We start from the raw sequence: 20,506 nt of genomic DNA, 5'->3' as shown, positions 1-20,506 counted from the left end.
ATTTCCTACTAAATCTGCACCACCACCCCCAACTCCAAAACAGGACTGTGGTGCTCCTAATGCAAAACCCTCTGCCTCAAAGTCTGATGAGACTGTTTCTAAGAAAATGGTAGATCTTGGATCACCACTAACTACTCCTAAGATGTCAACCACAGCTGTGGATATTAAACAGATTACACCTTCAGTTTCTCCTAAGATAGCCCGTATGAAGGACAAACCCGATGTTGCTAAGAAACCAGTTCCACCTACCTTGGCCCAACTTACTGCATTTCCAGAGATAAAAGCAGTGGAATCCTTATCAGAGTCTGTTAGTACAGTTACAGAGGTAAAACAAGGTGCTTCCGAAACTGGTTTGTCCGTCTGTCCACTCTGCAAGGTCGAACTCAACAACAGTCCACCCAACTTCAGTACCTGCACCGAATGCAAATGTTCTGTGTGCAACCTCTGCGGATTTGTTCCTGTGCCTCGCGCAGCAGCGGTAAGAGTAGTGAACATTTCCTTTGTCTTTTTTCCCCCTGCAATATATTGCATGCGATATACTGCATGACATGCAATGTAGTGTCAGTCAACCACTACATTGCATATAGCAAGTATTAACCTTGTATTGTGAACTAATGCAAGAACACTGAAAGTATGGTTGCTACAAATGCTACAACAAAATTTACCAACAGGATTATTGATAATACCATGAATTTCAATAGACTTGATGTTTTGAATTAGGGAAATTAATATAAGTTACAAAGGGTAGATGTTTAAGGTACCCTCACATAAATTTGGGTTAACCTTTCCCATGAATTGTCAGGAAATTTTAAGAAGCATTTTTAGTGGCTGGAACTTGGAACTGAAAGCATTCTCCACTGCTTAATTTAGTAGTTAGTTTTCACCCAGTGTATGTAAAGTAAGATCTTATTTTAAAGGAGCAAGATAATGGAAATCCTTAAGCTTCAACAACATATTTTCAAAATAGTGCAGTGAGTGTTTTCATTATCTGGGAACATAACAGAGAGTATCATAGATCTTTAGTATAAACCAAAAAAAAGTTATACAAATGCTACATTGCATGACTATGTGGAAGATGGCTCTTTAGGTCTTACATAACAGTTCAAGAGAGGACCTACCCACAGCAGTGAAAATGAATCACAGTGAATAAGTGTTGCGTAATAGCATTAGTGCAACAGGATCTGTGGCTAGTGTGGCTCAGAGAATGCAGAATCTTATGTTACTGCGAGAGATCCGAGATTGGCAAAGCTTGCTTATATGCCAATGGACAGATGTAATGAGGATTATGTATAGCGGAACAAAAACAAACCACAACGATGCAGCAGAGGAGAGTCCTTGAAACTAGTATTTATGCTATTGTATCTTCTATCAGTTTTTGTTGTTTGAAATTGTTTTGTTTTGTTACAATTTGGTACAGAAAAACACAAGTTACCCACAGACTCTACATTTAGAAACCGGCACCTTTATACCTACAGGAAAAAACTGTTGCTGTAGTCACAACATCAGCAGCTACAATAGCTGTAACAGAGTTGTGATTTTCACCAGTAGCAGCTTCACTTGTCTGTCATTTTCTGACTGCATTGATGGTTGGCTAGTTACGGTTAGGGTTAGGGCACAACCCTTACCCTAATCCTAACCCTTAATGTCTTTGTCTGTACAGGTTATTTATAGTGCCTGCTCGTTATAAAAACATTTTTATCTTAAATGCTTTAAACTCTGTCTAGTATCATTAGTTATTTCGGTAATGTTTAGTACTTTTACAACAGTGAAGTGTCTCAATGTCCTGCCTTGTTGAGTCTACAGGAACAGGCTGACATTGTTGTCTTGCTGGTATGAAATGATGGTGATTAGCACAAGAGAGTCAGAGGGAGCGATAGGGAAGTGGCATAGTATTGTTGGGGCATGTGGTTGCAGAGCAGGCAACTGCATTGCGCTAAATCTTTTGAAGAAACAGCTTGATCACAACTTGCATTTCCCATCTGCCCAATGGTCCCTCACCTTGCAAATTGTGATTTGTTTTTATGCCTGACCATACCTACTCCCTTGCATTTCTCTACTGCAGTCTGGTCTACAGCTTCATCCTGTAGTTCTTTTTAAGATAAGATGAAGATTAAGATAAAGAAGCCCTTTGTTCTTCCCACAATGAAAGCTAGACAGAAGATAGATAATTCATTATTCCCTTGGGAGTTCCCTTTCTCCCAGCAGTACAGCATCAAAACAAAAGGATTAACACAATAATAGATTCAATAAAATACAAACAGGAGTAGCAGTGAATAGGAAGAACCTTTAGAGTGAATATTAGTAGATTATTAGGTTAGTAAATTAGTAGTAGTAGGTTAGTAGATTGCAATCCTAATTATAATTCATTATTATATTTTTATTCTGTTATTATTGTTATATGTTAGAATTATGTATACTAAATTAAGTATACCACATTATCTTTATGGTATATATATATACAGTAGGCACGAAAAGTATTCAGACCCCTTTAAATTTGTCACTCTTTGTTTCATTGCAGCCATTTGCTGGACCATGTGATATTTCAGTTTTTCTTTTTTAATAAATTAGCTAAAATTTCTACATTTCTGTTATTTTCTGTCAAGATGGGGTTAACCCATCACCAAAGTGAAGAGTGGGCCGCTTATAAGCGCCCGGGGAGCAACCACTAAGCCCCCCCTGCCATATATATAAACAATATAAATTTATACAACTAATATAACATACAAAAATACATAATATTATATAGGCTAGATATAAGATGTACATATATACACATATACATACGCACACATGCACTACTTTCCGTACCCACTGTATATATATACACCTACACACATACTTATATGCATTATGTAAGCACATTTATACACATTATTTATGACGCACACATGCACATATATGCATTATATATATATATATATATAAATATATATGCAAAAGAGGATATATATACTGTATATATACACCTACACACATACTTACATATGCATTATGTAAGCAAATTTATACACATTTATATACATTATACACAGTGGGGCTCCAAGATATTAGCTACCCGTAATATGAGTTTTCCAAGATACAAGTAAGCAATGTTTGCAAGATTTTCCTCTTGATACGAGGAAACATCTACTTACGAGTGCTCAACTGAGCTCAATTTTTCACTCTCCACTATCGCACTCACTGTCCGTCACTTGGTTATTTTACCCGTTGCTTTATTTCTTTCTCTCTCTGTCTCTTTCTCTCATCTAAATCGGGTCCTCACTCCCAGTGCTTATCTTACCCTTAATGCCCCCAATACTCTGTCACGCTGTCCAGTGCTCAACTGAGCTCAATTTTTCCACCCTCCACTGTCGCACTCACTGTCCCTCACTTGGTTATTTTACCCATTTTTATTCTCAAACATATAGGTTAAAAAAAAGTATTTACCCATTGTTGCGGCTTTTTTGTTTGTTTGTTTGTTTAATTTATTGCAAATTTGTACAGGAATTAGGTCAATTTTAATTTTACATAAGAATATTGCCTAAACATTTTGTATGTATGTTTTTTTATTCACAGGATGAATGGCTGTGTCTTACCTGCCATACACAAAGAGCTTTGGGACAGCTTGAGTACTCTGGAGAAGAACCTTTAAATCTACCTGTACCTCACAAATCAGAGACTCAGGCCAAAGTTGCAGACCCCAAAATGGAACTTGGAGACAGAATGGAGAGAGAGCTTACACCTGCCACGTCAAAATCACTGCCCACACCTGTCCTTAAAATGAGTATACTTCAAGCGGATAACACCCTCATTAAGCATGAAACCAAAACATCTGATGTTTCACATGCAATGGAACAAAATCAGGAGCAAGGCGAGACAGATGAGAAATCTTCTGTGCCCGTTGACACCCTACCACAAAAGGTCACTGTACTACAACAAGATACTGTGCCAGACACTGAAGTTCACAAATCCGCACCAATTGGAACTTTGGAACAAAAACCAAAACTCAGGGACAGTCAAAAAGAAATGGCCTCTTCCCTGTCTGATTCCTCAAAAGTCCCAGTTAAAGCAACTGTTGCTGCAGATTCCTCCCCTACAGCTGTAGAAGTATTTGAATCAGTAGTTGTTAAGTCACTATCAAGTCCCTCTGCTAATCCAGAAAATATTTTGAAGGATGTGGTATTTAACGAACCTATCATACTGAAATCCTCAATAAAACCTTTACAGCAAGAGGATGTGCTATCAATGTCACAGGATCCACAGTTGGTTTTGGACAAAACACCTGGAAGACATGCAGAGGTGAAGACTTCCATCGATGAGGTGGATGAAAATATTGGTGGCAAAATGGCAGCATCACAGAAAGTAGAAGTGTCTACAACTGCCATCATTGGTCAAGTGAGTTTTGCAAGATTCAAATTATTTTTGTATTTCATGTTATTTCATTCCTTAATTTACAAAAAAATGTTCAGTTATCTGCCAATCTTTATATTAATGCTGCTGTATAAACACATCATTGCAATATATGGTTCACATCAAAGATTATGGTCTCTGTTATCAGTACTGATTAAAAGTAAGGTACACACTACGCATCTAAAGTATACATTGCCATTGTAGTGAGCAACAGCTGTTTTAGTTTAGGCTTAGTTGATTAAAAAGAAAAAACATTTTTTTTGTTAACTAAGTTTGAATTAGATTAGGTTACCAAAAAATGTTTTCTTTTTCTTTTTTAGAAAATGAGGTTTTGGTGTTTTTTTTAAATGGTATTTATATATTTTATATTAATGTAGTATTAGTGTAGCCAATACACCAAATTCTTATTAAATTATTATATTATGTAATTCATATCTCACCTACATTGGGTCATACAAATGCTTTGGGTTGCTTACCTTGTGTGAATCTCAGGATTACATGCATGCAGATGATGGCTCAAATTTCTCAGGTTCTTTCCCAACAGTCAAACATAACAGAAACTAGAATAACATACCTTTACAGAAAATGTAATGGGTCTTATGCAATTCACATTTTTTTGTTTGTGGTTGCCAAAAAAATTTCTTTTTAAAGTGAGCTACTAAAATACTTTTCTGAATTGTGTTGTTGACACATGATATAACTTAATTAAGTACACTGTATTGTAATGTATGTGGTAATTTATAGATGTATTTATAAAGTCTTCCATTTAAGTTGAGTCATAGAAAAATAATTACTTTGAAATAGATTTAACTGTTCGATTAAGTAAATACAATAATCATATTTTTGTTGCTTTTAGGACAAAGATGAAACCTGGAAAAAGCCAAGTAAAGAAAGCAACCTTTCTACACCATCCTGTCCACTTCTAGTTACAACACATAAAGAGAAGCCCACATACAAAGAAAAGGATCAAGATGATGATCAACCCCAAGTTTTCCCTGTATTACAGGGAACAAAAGAAAGGCTGGTGGTTGGTGACACACAGATCAAGGACATGGACGAAGAAGCATTTACACCAGTAAAGGCAGATGTTGATGTTGAGGAAAAACACCTTAGTGCTGAAGCAATGGATGAGGGCAGTGAAAGTGAATTGTCACCATCACCTGAATTGTCACCATCACATGAAATTAAGAGAAAAAAGCTCAAAGTGACAAACCTTTCATCCAGCAGCAAGGACAGCAAAACTGAAACTACTGACTCCTCTGCTGAAGATGCAGATGTTATTCAAAGGCAAATGATTTATACAAATAATGAAAGACAAATGTCTTTTTGGGCGGACGAGAAAGACAAGAATTTATCAAATGATGAACCCACGAATGTTAATATTGTGGATAATGCTTTGAAAAAAGTCCACTTAAGTCTTGACACTGAAACAGAACAAGATTTTCTCCAGGCAGTGTCCAGTAGTACTGTGGAAGAGGTTAGCCATGACGAAGAAAAAGAGAGCATCACAGAATCCCTGTCCAAAGGATCATCAAGTATTCAGGCATCTTGCTTCACTCCATTGTCTTCACCTACATCAGCCTCTTCTCTTGAAGAAGATGATGACAGCAGTCCTAGTCATAGTAAATTCAGTTGGGAAAAACATGGCAAAGGTAAACATAGGCAGCAACATCAGCCTCTCTCACCATTTGAAAACTCTTCAGAAGAGGAGGAGTTTAAGAAAGACCAAGATGAAGTCATGGCCCATGGTCATCCAGTGCCCTTACCTAATGATGTTTTAGGCACAGAGGACCAAAGTGAAATTCCAGGAAGAGCTTTAAATATTCAAACGTCTGAATCTAAATACTATTCCTGTATAGAATCAGAACCAGAACCAGAGTACAGAGTACAGAGAGGACGTAAGCCTTCACCAACAGTAATACCGTATACTCCTTCTGTGACAAAATCGCTCAAGAGTGTTGAGGAATCATATGAAGAATTATTTCAGAAGACAAAATGTATTCCTGGTGAGACCCCTCCAGACATTGAGCCGCTCTTTGGAGGAATGACAATTGAAGACTATCTTTATGAATCATTGGTAGAGGAGTCTGATATTAGACTGAGCGACTCTGAAGAGCGTACAGCTCATGATGACACCAGCTTAGAATCGCTTCAAAACCTCAGGTCACCGGGAGAAGTTTATAAAGAGATGATGCAGAAAAAAAGAGAACTCATGATGATAGAGGAAGAATATAATCAATCCCAGACTGCTATGGATATATCTGCTGAAGCTTCAGTCAGTGAGCCTCCAGCAGTTGCAGATGACACATGCGTGATTACAATACCAAGAGAAGAGACATTATTCACTGAAGAAACTGACAATCTTAGCAGTGAAATTTGTAGTGAGGTACCCATTAAGAAAAAGAAACGACCAGCTCCACCACGGCCCACTGATCCCCCCAAACGCACAGAAGTAACAGTTATACCATGTACTCCAAGTACATCAATATGTTTTGTGAGGCCAATGATTCCCCAAGACCCGGCATTCAGCAAGTCATTGTTCCCCATACCAGACCTCAAAATTACACAGTGTTCATCTGGTGAGGAAGAAGATGACAGCTTTGCAGATGACTATGTAGTCGCTGTTTCATCTGACATTACACCCAGCGATGACTCTGGGACTAAAGAAGAGCCATGCACAAGCCCACCTTTCTTTGAAACAGAGATAAATCCCTTATGCGTAGTTTGTGAAATTCCACAGCCCAAACCAATTCCGATTCCAATTTCAGCCCCAGAACTCACAACCACACCTTCACCTGTATCACCAGTATCACCCCCAACCTCACCATCCTCTCCAGATTCCATTTTGGTTTCAAATGCTACATACCACTTCCAGACTCAAAAGTCCTTGTCATCAGCTATACCCCATTTAGCTGAACCAACACTTCCAGTTTCTTTTGGACTGAATTCACCTTCAGACATCTCACAACAAATAACAACAGCAACATCAACTGTGGTATTGTCAAGAGAAGGCTCGGTTTCCCATTCTACTCTAGCTACCATAGTGACAATTCCAGATGTGATTTCTGATCCTACTAAATTCCAGGCAACCGCAGCTGGTGATGTTAGGCCTTCTGAATTTTCAAGTCAAGCCCAAGTTGAGATTCCATCTGGGCCAGTTGTAGTTCAAATGCCAGACTTGGTTTCATCCCCATCTCAGATGCCTGTTGAGACACAAGCTGTTATCCACACCTCAGTGCCAAGTCTTACACCACTTGTGGTTACAGCACAGCCTACTGCCCTCGTTAAGAATACATCTGTAGCAATCTCAACTCCAGTTTCGGCTCATGCTGTTACAACATCTGTGACATTATGCCCAGAGCCAGTGATTGTTCAGATGCCTGACCTTGTCTCAACAACATCTCCAATGGTTGCACAAACATCAATACCAGTTTCAGTGCAAATGACCTCCTCTGTTGGTGCCACAGCCAAAGTTGTACATTCATTCCCTGTACAACAGGTTTTTCCAACAAGCCCAGTTGTAGTTGCAGCTCAAGTTCAAACACCCAAGTCAGTTTCACCTGCTCTGGCATCAACAACTGTAGTCAAAAAGAAAGTCCCACCTCCACCTCCACCCCGTTCTACGTCAGTGTATTCACCCGAGCCTAATGCTGAACTGCCACTGGTAAAGACTGCTCAGGATGTCAACCCCAGCACGACTACTACGATCGCAACTACAATCACAGTATCCTCACAGCTAATGCAATCTGTAATTGTTGATAAACAACCAAGAATAGAGGATGCAAAACCAAACAATATGGTTGCACCTCACATTATGACCCCAACAGGAAAGGAGCATGTAGTCATTGTAGTACCACATGAGGAAAAGATATGTATACTTGGGCAAAGTCCGAGGAAAAGATATGTATACTTGGGCAAAATCATCATGATGTTGATAGCACAGGATCAGTAGCTACAGATTCAGGATTGGATATATCTAGTGCAGGTTCTTTACTGTCACCTAAACTGTCACCATCTCAACTTCTGCCTAGGGTTATGACAGAGACAAATGCTGTGGACACAGTAGAAATACCTGTAGTAGATACACCACCACCTTATTTGATTAGATTACCAAAGTCAGCAGTTCATCCAGTGTCTCCAGGTTTTTCCACTGGAGTGACTACATCACAGGGAGCTTGCAGTAGACCTCCACCACCTATACCACCTAAACCTATATTAATTCCAGCTGGATTGGTGTTCAGTCACAAGCCAGGAGAGAGTGTGAAGCCACCACCTTTTTCTACAGGATCTAAAGCTGCAACACTACCCAGATCCAAAGAACCGCCGAATGCTCTGTCTTTTAGCTTGACGCGACCTGTTGAGTCAAACTTAGGAACATCATCTCCTAAGTCACCTGTGTCTCCAAGGCATTCTAGAAGTTTGCAAACATATGTAGTAATAACTCTTCCTTCTGAACCCGGCTCACCAACAGAAGTTATAACAGTCCAAGCACCTACTAGACGAGAATCAATTTCATCTACATGTGTCTCAGGGATCCAGAGGACAACTATTGAACAAAAACCCCATGCTGAGACGTTTTTGGCACAAGCAAAAATGCACAGAGCCTCTATTCCCTTGGTAAGGCAACTACCTACTATACCTGTACCACCAACTAAAGCAATGGACCATGCCTCACCTTCTGTGGGAGTTGATGATCAAGTGAAAAACGAGAGAGACTCCCTGTCATCTTGGGTACATCCATCACCATCTGCAGCTGAAGTCGTGGGTACACGCATCCAAGCGCAGACTGTACCTATTCCAATAAAGAAACCGAATGTACTTAAAGAACAGTCAATTACCTACCCACTTCTACCGCCTAAAACAATCTCTGTAGCTATTTCAATCCCTCCCTACACCGAGGATAATATTCAACCTCAAACACATAAACCCGGAGTAGGACCACAGTCTTTGTCATCTGCTTTTCAGCATCAAGTTATTTTAACAGATGCAAAAAGTGACCCGTCACAACTATTTTCCTTACCTCAGGCAACCTCATTATTTTAACAGATGCAAAAAGTGACCCATCACAACTATTTTCCTTACCTCAGGCCCCGGTACAAACTGAATTGGTCCAATCACAACCACTGAAACAAGATGTAATTGCACCACTGCAATCCTCACACTCAGTGGTAAAACAAACCATATCAACTGCCTTCCAGTCAACTGTTCCTCCTACACAGGATATATTCCAAACACAAGTGCTCCAAAAAGAACTGATGGCTTTTCCATATATTCCAGAGGAGTCTACCAAATCTTTAATGCTTGGAAACGATCAGCATATCCACACTGAAGAGCAGCCGCATGAAATCAAAGCAGTTAGTAGCACTATGGGACATATTTTACCCACGGACCAATGCACCGTTGCAGAACTTTCATTATTATCACATACTTTCCAACCTTTAGAAGAAACAAAGTCACGTGTTGTTAATGAAGCTCAACAAATAGCAATGCAGCCAGAAGGACCTCCTGTTACTTATGTACCACACGCAGTCATTTTACATTCTTCTGTACCACAAGAGGTCACAGCATTGAGGCATGAAAGGGAAACTCCTACTGAGGTTGTAACCGAAATGATATATCAAAGTCGAACTCCAGTATCACCATCCATGCCAGTCACAGTTATGACACCTAAGGAAACTATTGAAGAGAAAAAGACAGTGCAAACAAAAATGTATTATCTTGAAGAAGATGATATACCCACACAGGTTGTTATATCTGAGGCATCTGCAGCAATCGAAAGACAAACCATGACCATGCATCAACCAGTACAAAAGGAACTAGTAGTGCACATTCCACCTCTAGAGGAAAATCATACGGAAGAATGTAGAGTTTATGTTCCCTGTAGGAGAGAGTCTATTACTTCAGTAAATCAACCTCAAGTGATATCCTGGGAATGTGAAAAGGATCAGCCTTTGGGGATAATAAGCACCGGGACAGTCAACAGGAGAACTTCAATACCAACATCACAGGATATTTTAGGGAATATCTCTTTGGCTCCAGTAGCGACCACTGCAGTTGAACAGGATTCTATTAAAACCCAAGAAATGTGTAGACTAGAAAATATTGTTCCAAATGGAAGCAACATATATTCTTCAATTTCTTCTTTAAGTAAATTCCATGAAACCCAGTTGACTACCAGTGACGTCCAAAGTACAAGAATTTCTGTTGTTCATGAAGGACTGCCACAAGATTCAACACAAAGTGCAGCAATCACTGTGCAACCAGATGTAGCTCAAATTTCACCTCTTCCGAAACAGAATGTAAAGGGAATGTATCCCACCGATGTCATTGATTTACGTACAATTAGAGCAGGGATAAAAATGACTGAAAAGGGAATGGATCTTACGCAGCCTGACTCACATCACCACTCCTTTTCAAGTGATTTCAGTGGACGCCCAATCACAGCAGTGCAGCCGGAGATAGTAAATCTTAGTTCATACCCTGTCGCTTCCAACATATTGTCTGTGGTCACAGACAACATCACGATAGTAACATGCACAGCCACAATTGCCTCATATAACAGAGCTGCTGTGGAGAAACCAGACAAATTGCAGACAGCAGTTAAATCGTTGCCTGTCTCTCTAACAACAAGCAAGTCCTTTGAGCCCCTTGCACAGATCATATACAGACCTGTGAATTCTCCACCTGTGGTCAGTACTGTGACAACTACAGTCCAGGACATACCCATTAATTTATCCTTTGGAACTCTTGTTTCACCAAAGCTGAAACAACCAAGTGGAAGTTCTGTTCTTTTTCCAGAAGCCACTGGGGCCATGGATCTATCAATCTACAAACCAACGAGAACTATGATTGCATCATTCAGTACCAGCCCAGGCGTAATAACCACAATTTTGGAGGACGACGGTACGCCTGTTGACCTTACGGCTGGTAGGAGGACTGTTTGCTGCGATGTCATTTACAAACTCCCTTGTACGAGAAGGTGTAGTACACAACCCCAAGTTATAACCCAGCCAGAGACACATGGTCATTACCCGTATAATGCAGAAATGTATGGAACCAAAGATGTCAAACGTTTAAGTGAATCAGAGAGCTTCCGGAACCAGGAGGAAGGCCCTTTACATGATGCCAAGAATAACAATAACTATCTCTGTGATGTACATCAGACAATGGACTTCAATGCTTCTTCTGCAGGCAAGTACCGTATTTGATTTTGTTTTAATTGCTTTTAAATTTTGCATGAATTAATTTTGCTTTCTTAAATTCTAAACGTTTATCATTTTTACTTTTATCTAAATATTGTGTTTCGATTGAATATTAACATGCATGTTTTTTTTTTCTTGACACAGATGCATGTGTGTGCCTGCATGTGGTTCCTTAATATTTTGGCTTTGCATGCTGCTAGCCAAAAAGAAACTGCAAATAAGCATGTCTTTGTTTCAACATTTTTCTTAATTTACATTACTCTGTATTTTAAAATATGTTAAGTTACCTATGTATTTCTCGACTTATTATGACAGGTACAGCTCTAGACTACACAAGTAAAGCAACTGGAGTCTACCCCGGAAAGACATCGACTTCAAACTCCCTTGTTCCAGCAGGTGGTTTGGGTGTAAATGGTGTTGTAAGGACCTCCAACGGAATCGCTTACGCTTCTTTTACTGCTACAGTTCCATCTACATATGCAGTTACAACTCAGCCAGGCTCTATCTTCAGTACGACCATAGCTCCTAAATTAGCAGCTCAGACCCAGGCATTACCACATCCATATGGCTTCATTCCAACTCTAGACACAGGACACGTAATTCCTTTCGACACAGAAATACCTGTTGACTTTTTACCAATGGCTTTGACTGACATTATCACTGGCTATCCAGAAATGTACTCCGATGTGACCCTGGAAGCAATTGCTGCCTCTCTTAGTGTTTTAGCGTCTTCTCCAATACTCCCTGGCCTAGACAACACTAAGATGGCCAAGTATCAGTTGGAAAGAGAAATCCTCGAGCTTGAGAAGCTTAAACAACTATGCCTTGCAGAGGAGCTGGAATGGGAGAGGCAAGAGATTCAGCGTTACCGTGAACAGGAACAGTTGATGGTACAGAGGGAACTTGAGGAACTTCAGGCACTGAAACAGCAGCTTCTTTTGCAACAAGAGGAAGAACACCATGCACACATAGTAGCCCAGCAGGAGACCTATGCCCAGCAAAAAGAGCAGCTGCAGCAAATCCAGCAACTCCAGTTGCAACTTCAGCGCCAGCTGGATGAGCACTATGGTATTAGTAGTTTGACAGGAAAACTCCTAGATGCCAAATATGCAGGAGTGGGGGATAGTGGCCAGTATTGGCCAGTTAAAGATAAGCCTTCAATGCCATCAGCTAGAATGCAGTCACAGAATAACAATGCTCAATTGAGTTTAGAAAGAAAGCTTCAAGCTGACGAAGACACAGGCAAAAAAATTATTGACAGTGGAGTTCAGACAGATGACGAAGATTCGGCTGAAAAACACCATGCAGGGAAGAGAAAGAAAATGCGGAAAAGTGTCGAAAGCTCAGCTCAGTCTGATGATGAAGATCATGAAAAATGGGATGCTCCTACAAAAGCTCGTCGGCGCTCCAGAAAACACAGTAATGATGGGAAACATGGCTCAAAGGTCTCCAGCATTGCAGTCCAGACAGTAGCAGAAATATCGGTCCAGACTGACCACTCTGGAACTTTTAAACATCCCATCGTCCAAATAGATAATAAGGTCCAAATAAATAAACACATCTCGGCTTCTGAGACCTCTCAGAGAGGTGGCAGTTTAGGCTGTCAGACAAATACCGATAGAAGATCCAACGTGGTGGGCTACAACACACACCTTTCAGCAGAATTCCCAGCAAAGTCTAGAGTTTTCTACAGTACAATCTCCCCTTCATCACCTGAAAAGTCACTTGCAGGGGAAAAATTGCCAACAAGAATGTTGAAGACTGGACAGAAATCTTTATCTGACCCAGTGTCCCTTAGTCCTTCTACAGAGGACAGGATGGTTGGATACACTGCAGACATTTATACAGTAAGTATAAATGAATAATATATATATATATATTAATGAAAAAAGAACTTGTGACACATAGAAACCACTTTCCTGTAATGGCGACTCCCATCTGAGTTGCAACCACATGCTTAAATAACTCTCAATTCATAAAACATATTGTACTTAATAAGTGTTTTGAATATGAGGACTTCAAAATACCAGTAAAATAAATTTGGGAAAGGCAAGTTTTTACACTATGTCCCATCACATTTTTTGCATTTATTCTTCTACTCATTTGGAAACTAAAGATACGGATTGTTATGTTTGCCTGGTTTTATTTATAACATTAATAACAAATAAGCTACATAAAGGAAGAAATTTTCTGTGTGAGAGGTTGTGTTCTGTGTTGTCCTAATCTTTGGTTGCTTGCTTCCAAAAAGACCAATACCTAACGCTAAAGGTTTGTCAACTTTTGACAAGTTGGTAAAGGGTTTTTGAAAATGTGCTAAAAAGATTTAAATAGTATGTTGTCTATGAATATAGTTTATTTAATGATATATTGTGCTACGTTACAGGGCAGAGGTTCACCTTCCAGCACAGGAAAAAAGGTGAAACGAACATTACCAGACCCCCCTCTTGAGGACGAGTCTCTGATAGGAAGGTCTGGCTATAGCAACAGCTCAGCACGTCGCCGCATCGCCCGCAGTACAACAATGGCTCGTGCAAAGATTCTGCAGGACATTGACAAGGAGCTTGATCTTGTGGAAAGAGAATCTTCCAAACTTCGCAAGAAACAGGCAGAGCTAGATGAAGAAGAAAAGGAGATTGACGCCAAGCTGCGGTGAGATTCCACAGTGTTTACAGAGTAAACAGTGTATTTTCAATAGGATGCTTTTTATCTTCATTATGCTAAATTAACCCATTCATCACTTGTGCTAGTAGTAGGGATGTTTCGATTTAATTTTATGGTTTCGCATGATTTAGTACTGTACATTTAAAACAAACAGGAACAATATATAAACAGTAACGAGAGTACTGGATAAAAAAATGGGTATATAATCATCAGTTATCAACCTATCTTTTCCTGGTTGATAATTATTAATATGCTGTTTTTTCACCAATATCATTGCATTCATCCCTCTGCTGTATTCCTCGTTCCTAATTCATCTGCATGATTCCCATCTCACCTCGATAGCTTATGGGCTAAAAGGCTGCCTTGACAGTGAGACTTCATCACACTCACACATAGTAAAAGGTACAATGGTGTGAGGAAAATATTTGGTTTTATATTGTATTGTAAGCCAAATTATTTGCACTTGATTTCTACAACTTTTTTTTTTCCTCATCAACTATAGGTACTTGGAGATGGGTATCAACCGGCGTAAGGAGGCGCTGCTAAAGGAGAGAGAGAAGAGAGAAAGAGCTTATCTACAGGGGGTGGCAGAGGAAAGAGATTACATGTCTGACAGCGAGGTTAGCAACATTAGAGGAACAGGGGGAGATAGCCTGGAGAGACCACGGACCGCTCCACAATCAGAGTTTGATCAATATATTACCCCACATACAGAAGCGGACTCTCAGTACAACACTCTAACAAGTCCGTACTCTCACTATGCCCACTATGTCCCCCAGACCCAAACTACAAGCCAGTACACCCAACAGAATCTGTACCAGCAGCAATCCCTTTACAACCAACAAGTGTCTCCTTACGCAACTATATCCCTCTCCCAAACGCAGGCTCAGGCAAGTAGCTACCAGCATGCGTTGCTTTTGCAGCAGGGAAAACAGCGACAAACCACGCTGTCTGACTTAGAGCCCAAGATCACTACCAATTATGAAGTGATACGCAATCAGCCGCTGATAATCGTACCAACCTCTGCAGAAAGTGGATATGGAGTGGCTCATTTGGGAGGCAAGTACGGCTCTTTGGATTTAAGGCTTGGGATAGAGGAAAGGAGCATGGCTTCCAGTCCCATGTCCAGCATTTCAGCAGATTCTTTTTATACCGATATTGACCAGCATAATGCAAGGAACTACGTGCTGATTGAAGACATAGGGGAGCTCACTAAGGCTTCAGCTGGGCTGAGCAATTCCGTCATGGGGTCTGGATTCAATCTGCCCGATAAAGAATTGTCTAAAGCAGACAGACTACTCAGAGCAGCAGAGGTCAGGCGCACAGCAGAGGTAAATGCCATATTGTTACAAACTTCTGTAATTACGTTTGTTGTTGTTTCATGTTATTGTTTTCTTTTTCTCTCTATTTATCTCTTTCTCTTTCTACTCCCACTCTCTCAGAATAGACAGATAGATAGAAATGTATTAATCCCTCTGGAGTTCCCATTGGGAAATTAAGGTATATATTACAAGTGTAACATAACACAGTATGTACCTCTGTAAAGCAATCAGAATTCTGCACATTCAGGTAAAAAAAATGCCAAAAGACATTCAGTTATTTTTTAACTTTATTAACATGCTCCAACACAAGCTTACACATGTTTACAAAATATTGGTTCAATGGATCAAAATCCATGGCAGATGTTGAAGTTCTTAAATTAATAAAAAAAACGTCATACATTTCATACATTTTAGGAGATCTCAGATCTCTAGTTTTTAAAGTGAGTTATCAAGCTTACACATGTTTACAAAATATTGGCAATCAAAATCCATGGCAGATGTTAAAGTTCTTAAATGAATGAAAAAATGTCATACATTTCATACATTTTAAGAGATCTCAGATCTCTAGTTTTTTAAGTGAGTTATCTTTTTTTTCTTATTTTTCATTTTAGCGATAAAACTGACAAGATGCCAGCTTAGTTTGTTGACACTCTCTGTCTGTCCAGTTTTGTGTCACTAGTTGCATTCCTTTAACTTAATTCCAAAGCTTACTACAGATATTGATGTTTTTTTTTTAGGTGGCAGATTTTTTAGGCACATCCCGTCTTCAAAGTTATGGAAAAGGGGAAGATGACACGATAGAGGAGCCTTACGAGCTAAAACTGCTGAAGCAACAAATCAAACAGGAGTTTAGACGAGGAGCCGAGGGACTCGAACACTTAACAGGTCTCAGTCTACCATCGTATCTCCCCAGTGACAGCAGTTTTCGCCACTTTTCTAAAGGAGAGAAATACACCATTGGCAGACTCACCCTTGAAAAACAGGCTGCAAAGCAACTTCCAACAGCTGCGCTTTACCAGAAACAGATGAAAAACAAAAAGGGTCTAATAGACCCTAAAGCTGTAACAAAGTTTTCTCCAATTCAGGAGAATAGGGACCTGGAACCTGATTTTAGAAATTACATGGGATCTGGGGCATCCGTTGCAGCTGCTAGAGCCCGGTTATTTCAGGATGAGATAACATTTGGTCTAAGAAAGAATTTGTCTGAGCAACAAAAATATTTGGGCTCTTCTTTGGGACCCAACCTAGCTTGTTCTCTAAACCTTGGCTTTGGAGCAAGTACTGGCCAGGATGATGCGACTTACCCAGGTGGCACTTGTTCTCGACCTTCCTCCCGCCCTTCCTCCCGTCCCTCCTCTGTCTATGGTTTGGATCTATCCATCAAACGGGACTTATCAAGCTCCTCACTTAGACTTAAAACAGAGGGAGAGGTTCTAGATGCTGCCTTTGCTCCTGGAGCAGCAAGAGCAAAGCCGACAAGTTTACCAATCAGCCAGAGCCGCGGCCGTATACCAATTGTGGCTCAGAATTCCGAGGAAGAAAGTCCTCTGAGTCCAGTGGGGCAGCCTATGGGCATGGCCAGAGCCTCAGCTGGTCCTCTTCCTCCAATCTCGGCAGACTCCAGGGATCAATTTGGGTCAAGTCATTCTCTGCCAGAGGTGCAGCAACATATGAGGGAGGAATCTCTCACACGTGGATTTGATCGAGACATTGCATTCATCATGGATGACTTGCAAGGTGCCATGTCTGACAGTGAAGGTAAAGGGAACCTCAGAACCTTGCAAAAACTCGACTCTGTGAAACTGCTTGTACTGCATGCCAATGGTTTGTGAACGCATTCATTTGGTTTACTAACCACAATTGTGTTTATCATTTGTCTTTTAATTTGGTCTTTATAAGTTCTATTTTTTTTTATTCTGTCATGTAGGGATGCACAATATGGATATTTTTTCAAACAATACAAATAACTGTCTGATCCTCATGGCCAATAGTAATACAATAACCCCTGACCCACACTGCCGCAAATTTAAATATTATTGAGAGCCTGATAACATGTATATTTTTATCTGTACAAACCATTGTCTGAGTTGCTGCCACCTAGTGACTGGAGGCTTGTTATCATTCAAGCATCACAGCAGTGGTACACTTATGTCCAGCGTGCCATATTCCATTGGAACCCCCTCACGTCCCATCCTGGCACCTCACCGCAGCCCCCCAGAGAGGCCCACCCCACTATTTGAGAAGTACTGACTTAGAGTAAGAAATGCTGAGATAAAGGTGTGACCAATCTTTTTTTCAAAAGTTCATTTAAATATTTTGTTAAAGCAAAGAGTAAAGTAAAAAGTAATAATAACAGTAATAATAATAGTGATTACCGATAACATTGGCCAACCAATATTATTGGCCGATATTAGCATAATTATGTAATATCTGTAAGAATCGTTTTCCGTTTTTTTCTCCGATAACGATTTGTCAATCAATTGTTCATTCTGATTTTCATTAGGCAGTATTGACGATAATCCATTGGCAACTGCTAATATTGTGCATCCTTAGTATCATGATAAATTAAACATTTGTACTTTGCATGCTTATTAGTACATTAATATAAATGTATGTGTGCAAGTATGTGATTGGTTGGTTGGTAAATTCTGCATGCATTCTTTGTTCCTTTCACAACTCGTCTCATCCTTGAACTCTACTTTTAGTTTGATGTAAAAGCATTTGAAACAAATATTTAATTTATATATGGTATACATATACTATACATACATACAGTACATACGTATATACATACATACATACATGCATACATGTGATTGTGTATCACCCGTAGCATCAAATAATGCTTTCATACATTGTGTATTTTAAAAACATACACACACATATATATCTTGATATATTTTTATATATTGGCGTGGAACAAGCGCAATATTCGTGGTTTGATATTTTTTCTGATACAAAAAAACAGAGAAGTTTACATGGTTTGATATTTTTTCTGATACAAAAAAAAAAACAGAGAAGTTTACATTCCTTTATTAACTTGTTTCAACTCAAAAGTAAAGTTTTTCATTGAAATTAAATATATCTGGTTTGAGCTATACCTGCCCACAGCAGGACATGAGTTTGAACCATATAAAAAAAAACAGCACATTGTAAAAATAATAAAATAAATGCATCTGATAGATCATCCATCTTCCGCGGTGTATTCTTAAATAAACAAAACCTAGCTTAATCAGCTTAAAAATAAATATTATTAGTTATCAAATTTAAATAATCAATTAACAGGACCCATTGTCCATTCTTCATTATAGAACAGAACACCTTGAAGACTTTTTTTAAGGTGGCATGCCCGGACACCGTAAAGATTCTTTACGGCAGGGGTGTCAAACTAATTTGGTTCACTGGCCACGTACAACCAACTGTAATTAGATGTCAAGTGGGCCGGACCAGTACATTCATAACATAATTAATTATAAATTACAATAAGTCCATATTTCTCCCCTTTGTTTTCATGCAAAAAGTGATAATTGATAATTATTGTTATTGATAGATATTTAATATTCATATTTAAAGAAACAAAAAAAATGTACGTTTCAAAAATATTTAAAAATAGTACAATTTAGAAGCATTAACTAAAAATGCTTATTAAACTATTTGTTTTTTCTTTTAAATAATAATAATAATAATAATAATAATAATAATATTATTAATAATAATAATAATAATTAATCTCACCCCTCGTGTTCTCTACACTGTGTATAATTTGGTTAGCATTTTGACCGTATTAGCTGGTGATTCCCCCTTTTCTGCCAAAACGTATCAAGTGTGTGTTAAGGGTTTATCTTGTTGCCACCCCATTTATCCATACAGCACAACAAAGTGTTTGTGCAACTGTGTGATCATGCTCATAGTTACTACTGAAAAGCCAGTGATAAGTATTATTATTATAGACTATTTCATTTCATCAGGATTGAAGACTGTTAGATCCAAACTCTCTCACGGTCTGTCATTTATTTTGCGTTACCTCTTTGTATGTATATGTTTCTGTGTTTTATTTCACTTCTATTCCTATATCATTTCTGCATCCCTGCATGTTGTCTGATTCATGTTGTGTTTCCATGTTAATAAAGTGATTGTTTTGTGCTTGGTGATTGTTGCTGTGGATGCCTTGTTGCTGTAAAAGATAACCCTTAGTGATTCAGCAAAAATGATTATCTCTCTCATTTGCAAATACGTGTTTGGGAGTGTGAGGCTGAATTAAACAATTTCCTCTTTGCACAAAATACAAACGATGTATTATAAAACAAGGTCTGATTGCGCAAGACAAAAATGCAACAGGGGGAAATTAAACCGACTAGGTTTTGCGCGGCTGTATTTTTTTTTTTTTTAATCCACTCACTAAGAAGTACCGTAATTTCCGGACTAGCTGAATATAAGCCGCACCCACTAAATTTAAAAAGGAAAAAAAAAATATTTGTACATATATAAGCCACAGGTGTCCACTTTGTAACATGGGATATTTACACAGAAAGATTGTTTTTCACTTTTCATTAAATAAATGCTTTTTTCCGAACAGTGACTGTAACACGGCTGATTACACGTTAGCTCTTTCCTGCTTCAGCGCCCCGAACATAGTTGGAATGCACAGGGGAGACTTAGTGATCTGCTCACGGGGCTGAAGCTATCATTAGCTCCGGGGCTAACTCCCTTCACTCTGTGCTTGTCTGCAGCAGAGGTAAACAGAAAGAGGGAAGTTGGGGTCTTTATTATCAGCCGCACCGAGCACAAGAGAACATAAACAGTGTTTTAACAGCTCCTGTAGAACCAACTCACCCTTCAACATGACAGGGCTCAAGCTGCTCTTAACATTCACTACCACTCTCTCTCTCTCACGCACATATACGCACACAGCCATTCACAGACAGACATTGT

At 39.2% G+C, this 20,506-nt stretch overlaps 1 protein-coding gene across 1 annotated transcript in view; it reads left to right on the top strand.

The window, feature by feature from the left end:
- pclob (piccolo presynaptic cytomatrix protein b) overlaps positions 1-20,506 on the top strand; it is a 57,627-nt gene that overhangs the window by 23,649 nt on the left and 13,472 nt on the right. The window contains 8 exon segments of the mRNA XM_025056345.1: positions 3,556-4,374; positions 5,246-8,279; positions 8,282-9,408; positions 9,441-11,580; positions 11,907-13,438; positions 13,975-14,240; positions 14,755-15,583; positions 16,312-17,332. Coding sequence (XP_024912113.1) covers positions 3,556-4,374; positions 5,246-8,279; positions 8,282-9,408; positions 9,441-11,580; positions 11,907-13,438; positions 13,975-14,240; positions 14,755-15,583; positions 16,312-17,332 — 10,768 coding nt within the window.

This window comes from Cynoglossus semilaevis, chromosome 6, assembly GCF_000523025.1.
Source record: "Cynoglossus semilaevis isolate Cse_v1.0 chromosome 6, Cse_v1.0, whole genome shotgun sequence".
Taxonomy (NCBI): Eukaryota; Metazoa; Chordata; class Actinopteri; order Pleuronectiformes; family Cynoglossidae; genus Cynoglossus; species Cynoglossus semilaevis.
Note: the sequence above shows the minus strand (reverse complement) of the source record. Positions and strands in the feature narration are given on the sequence as shown.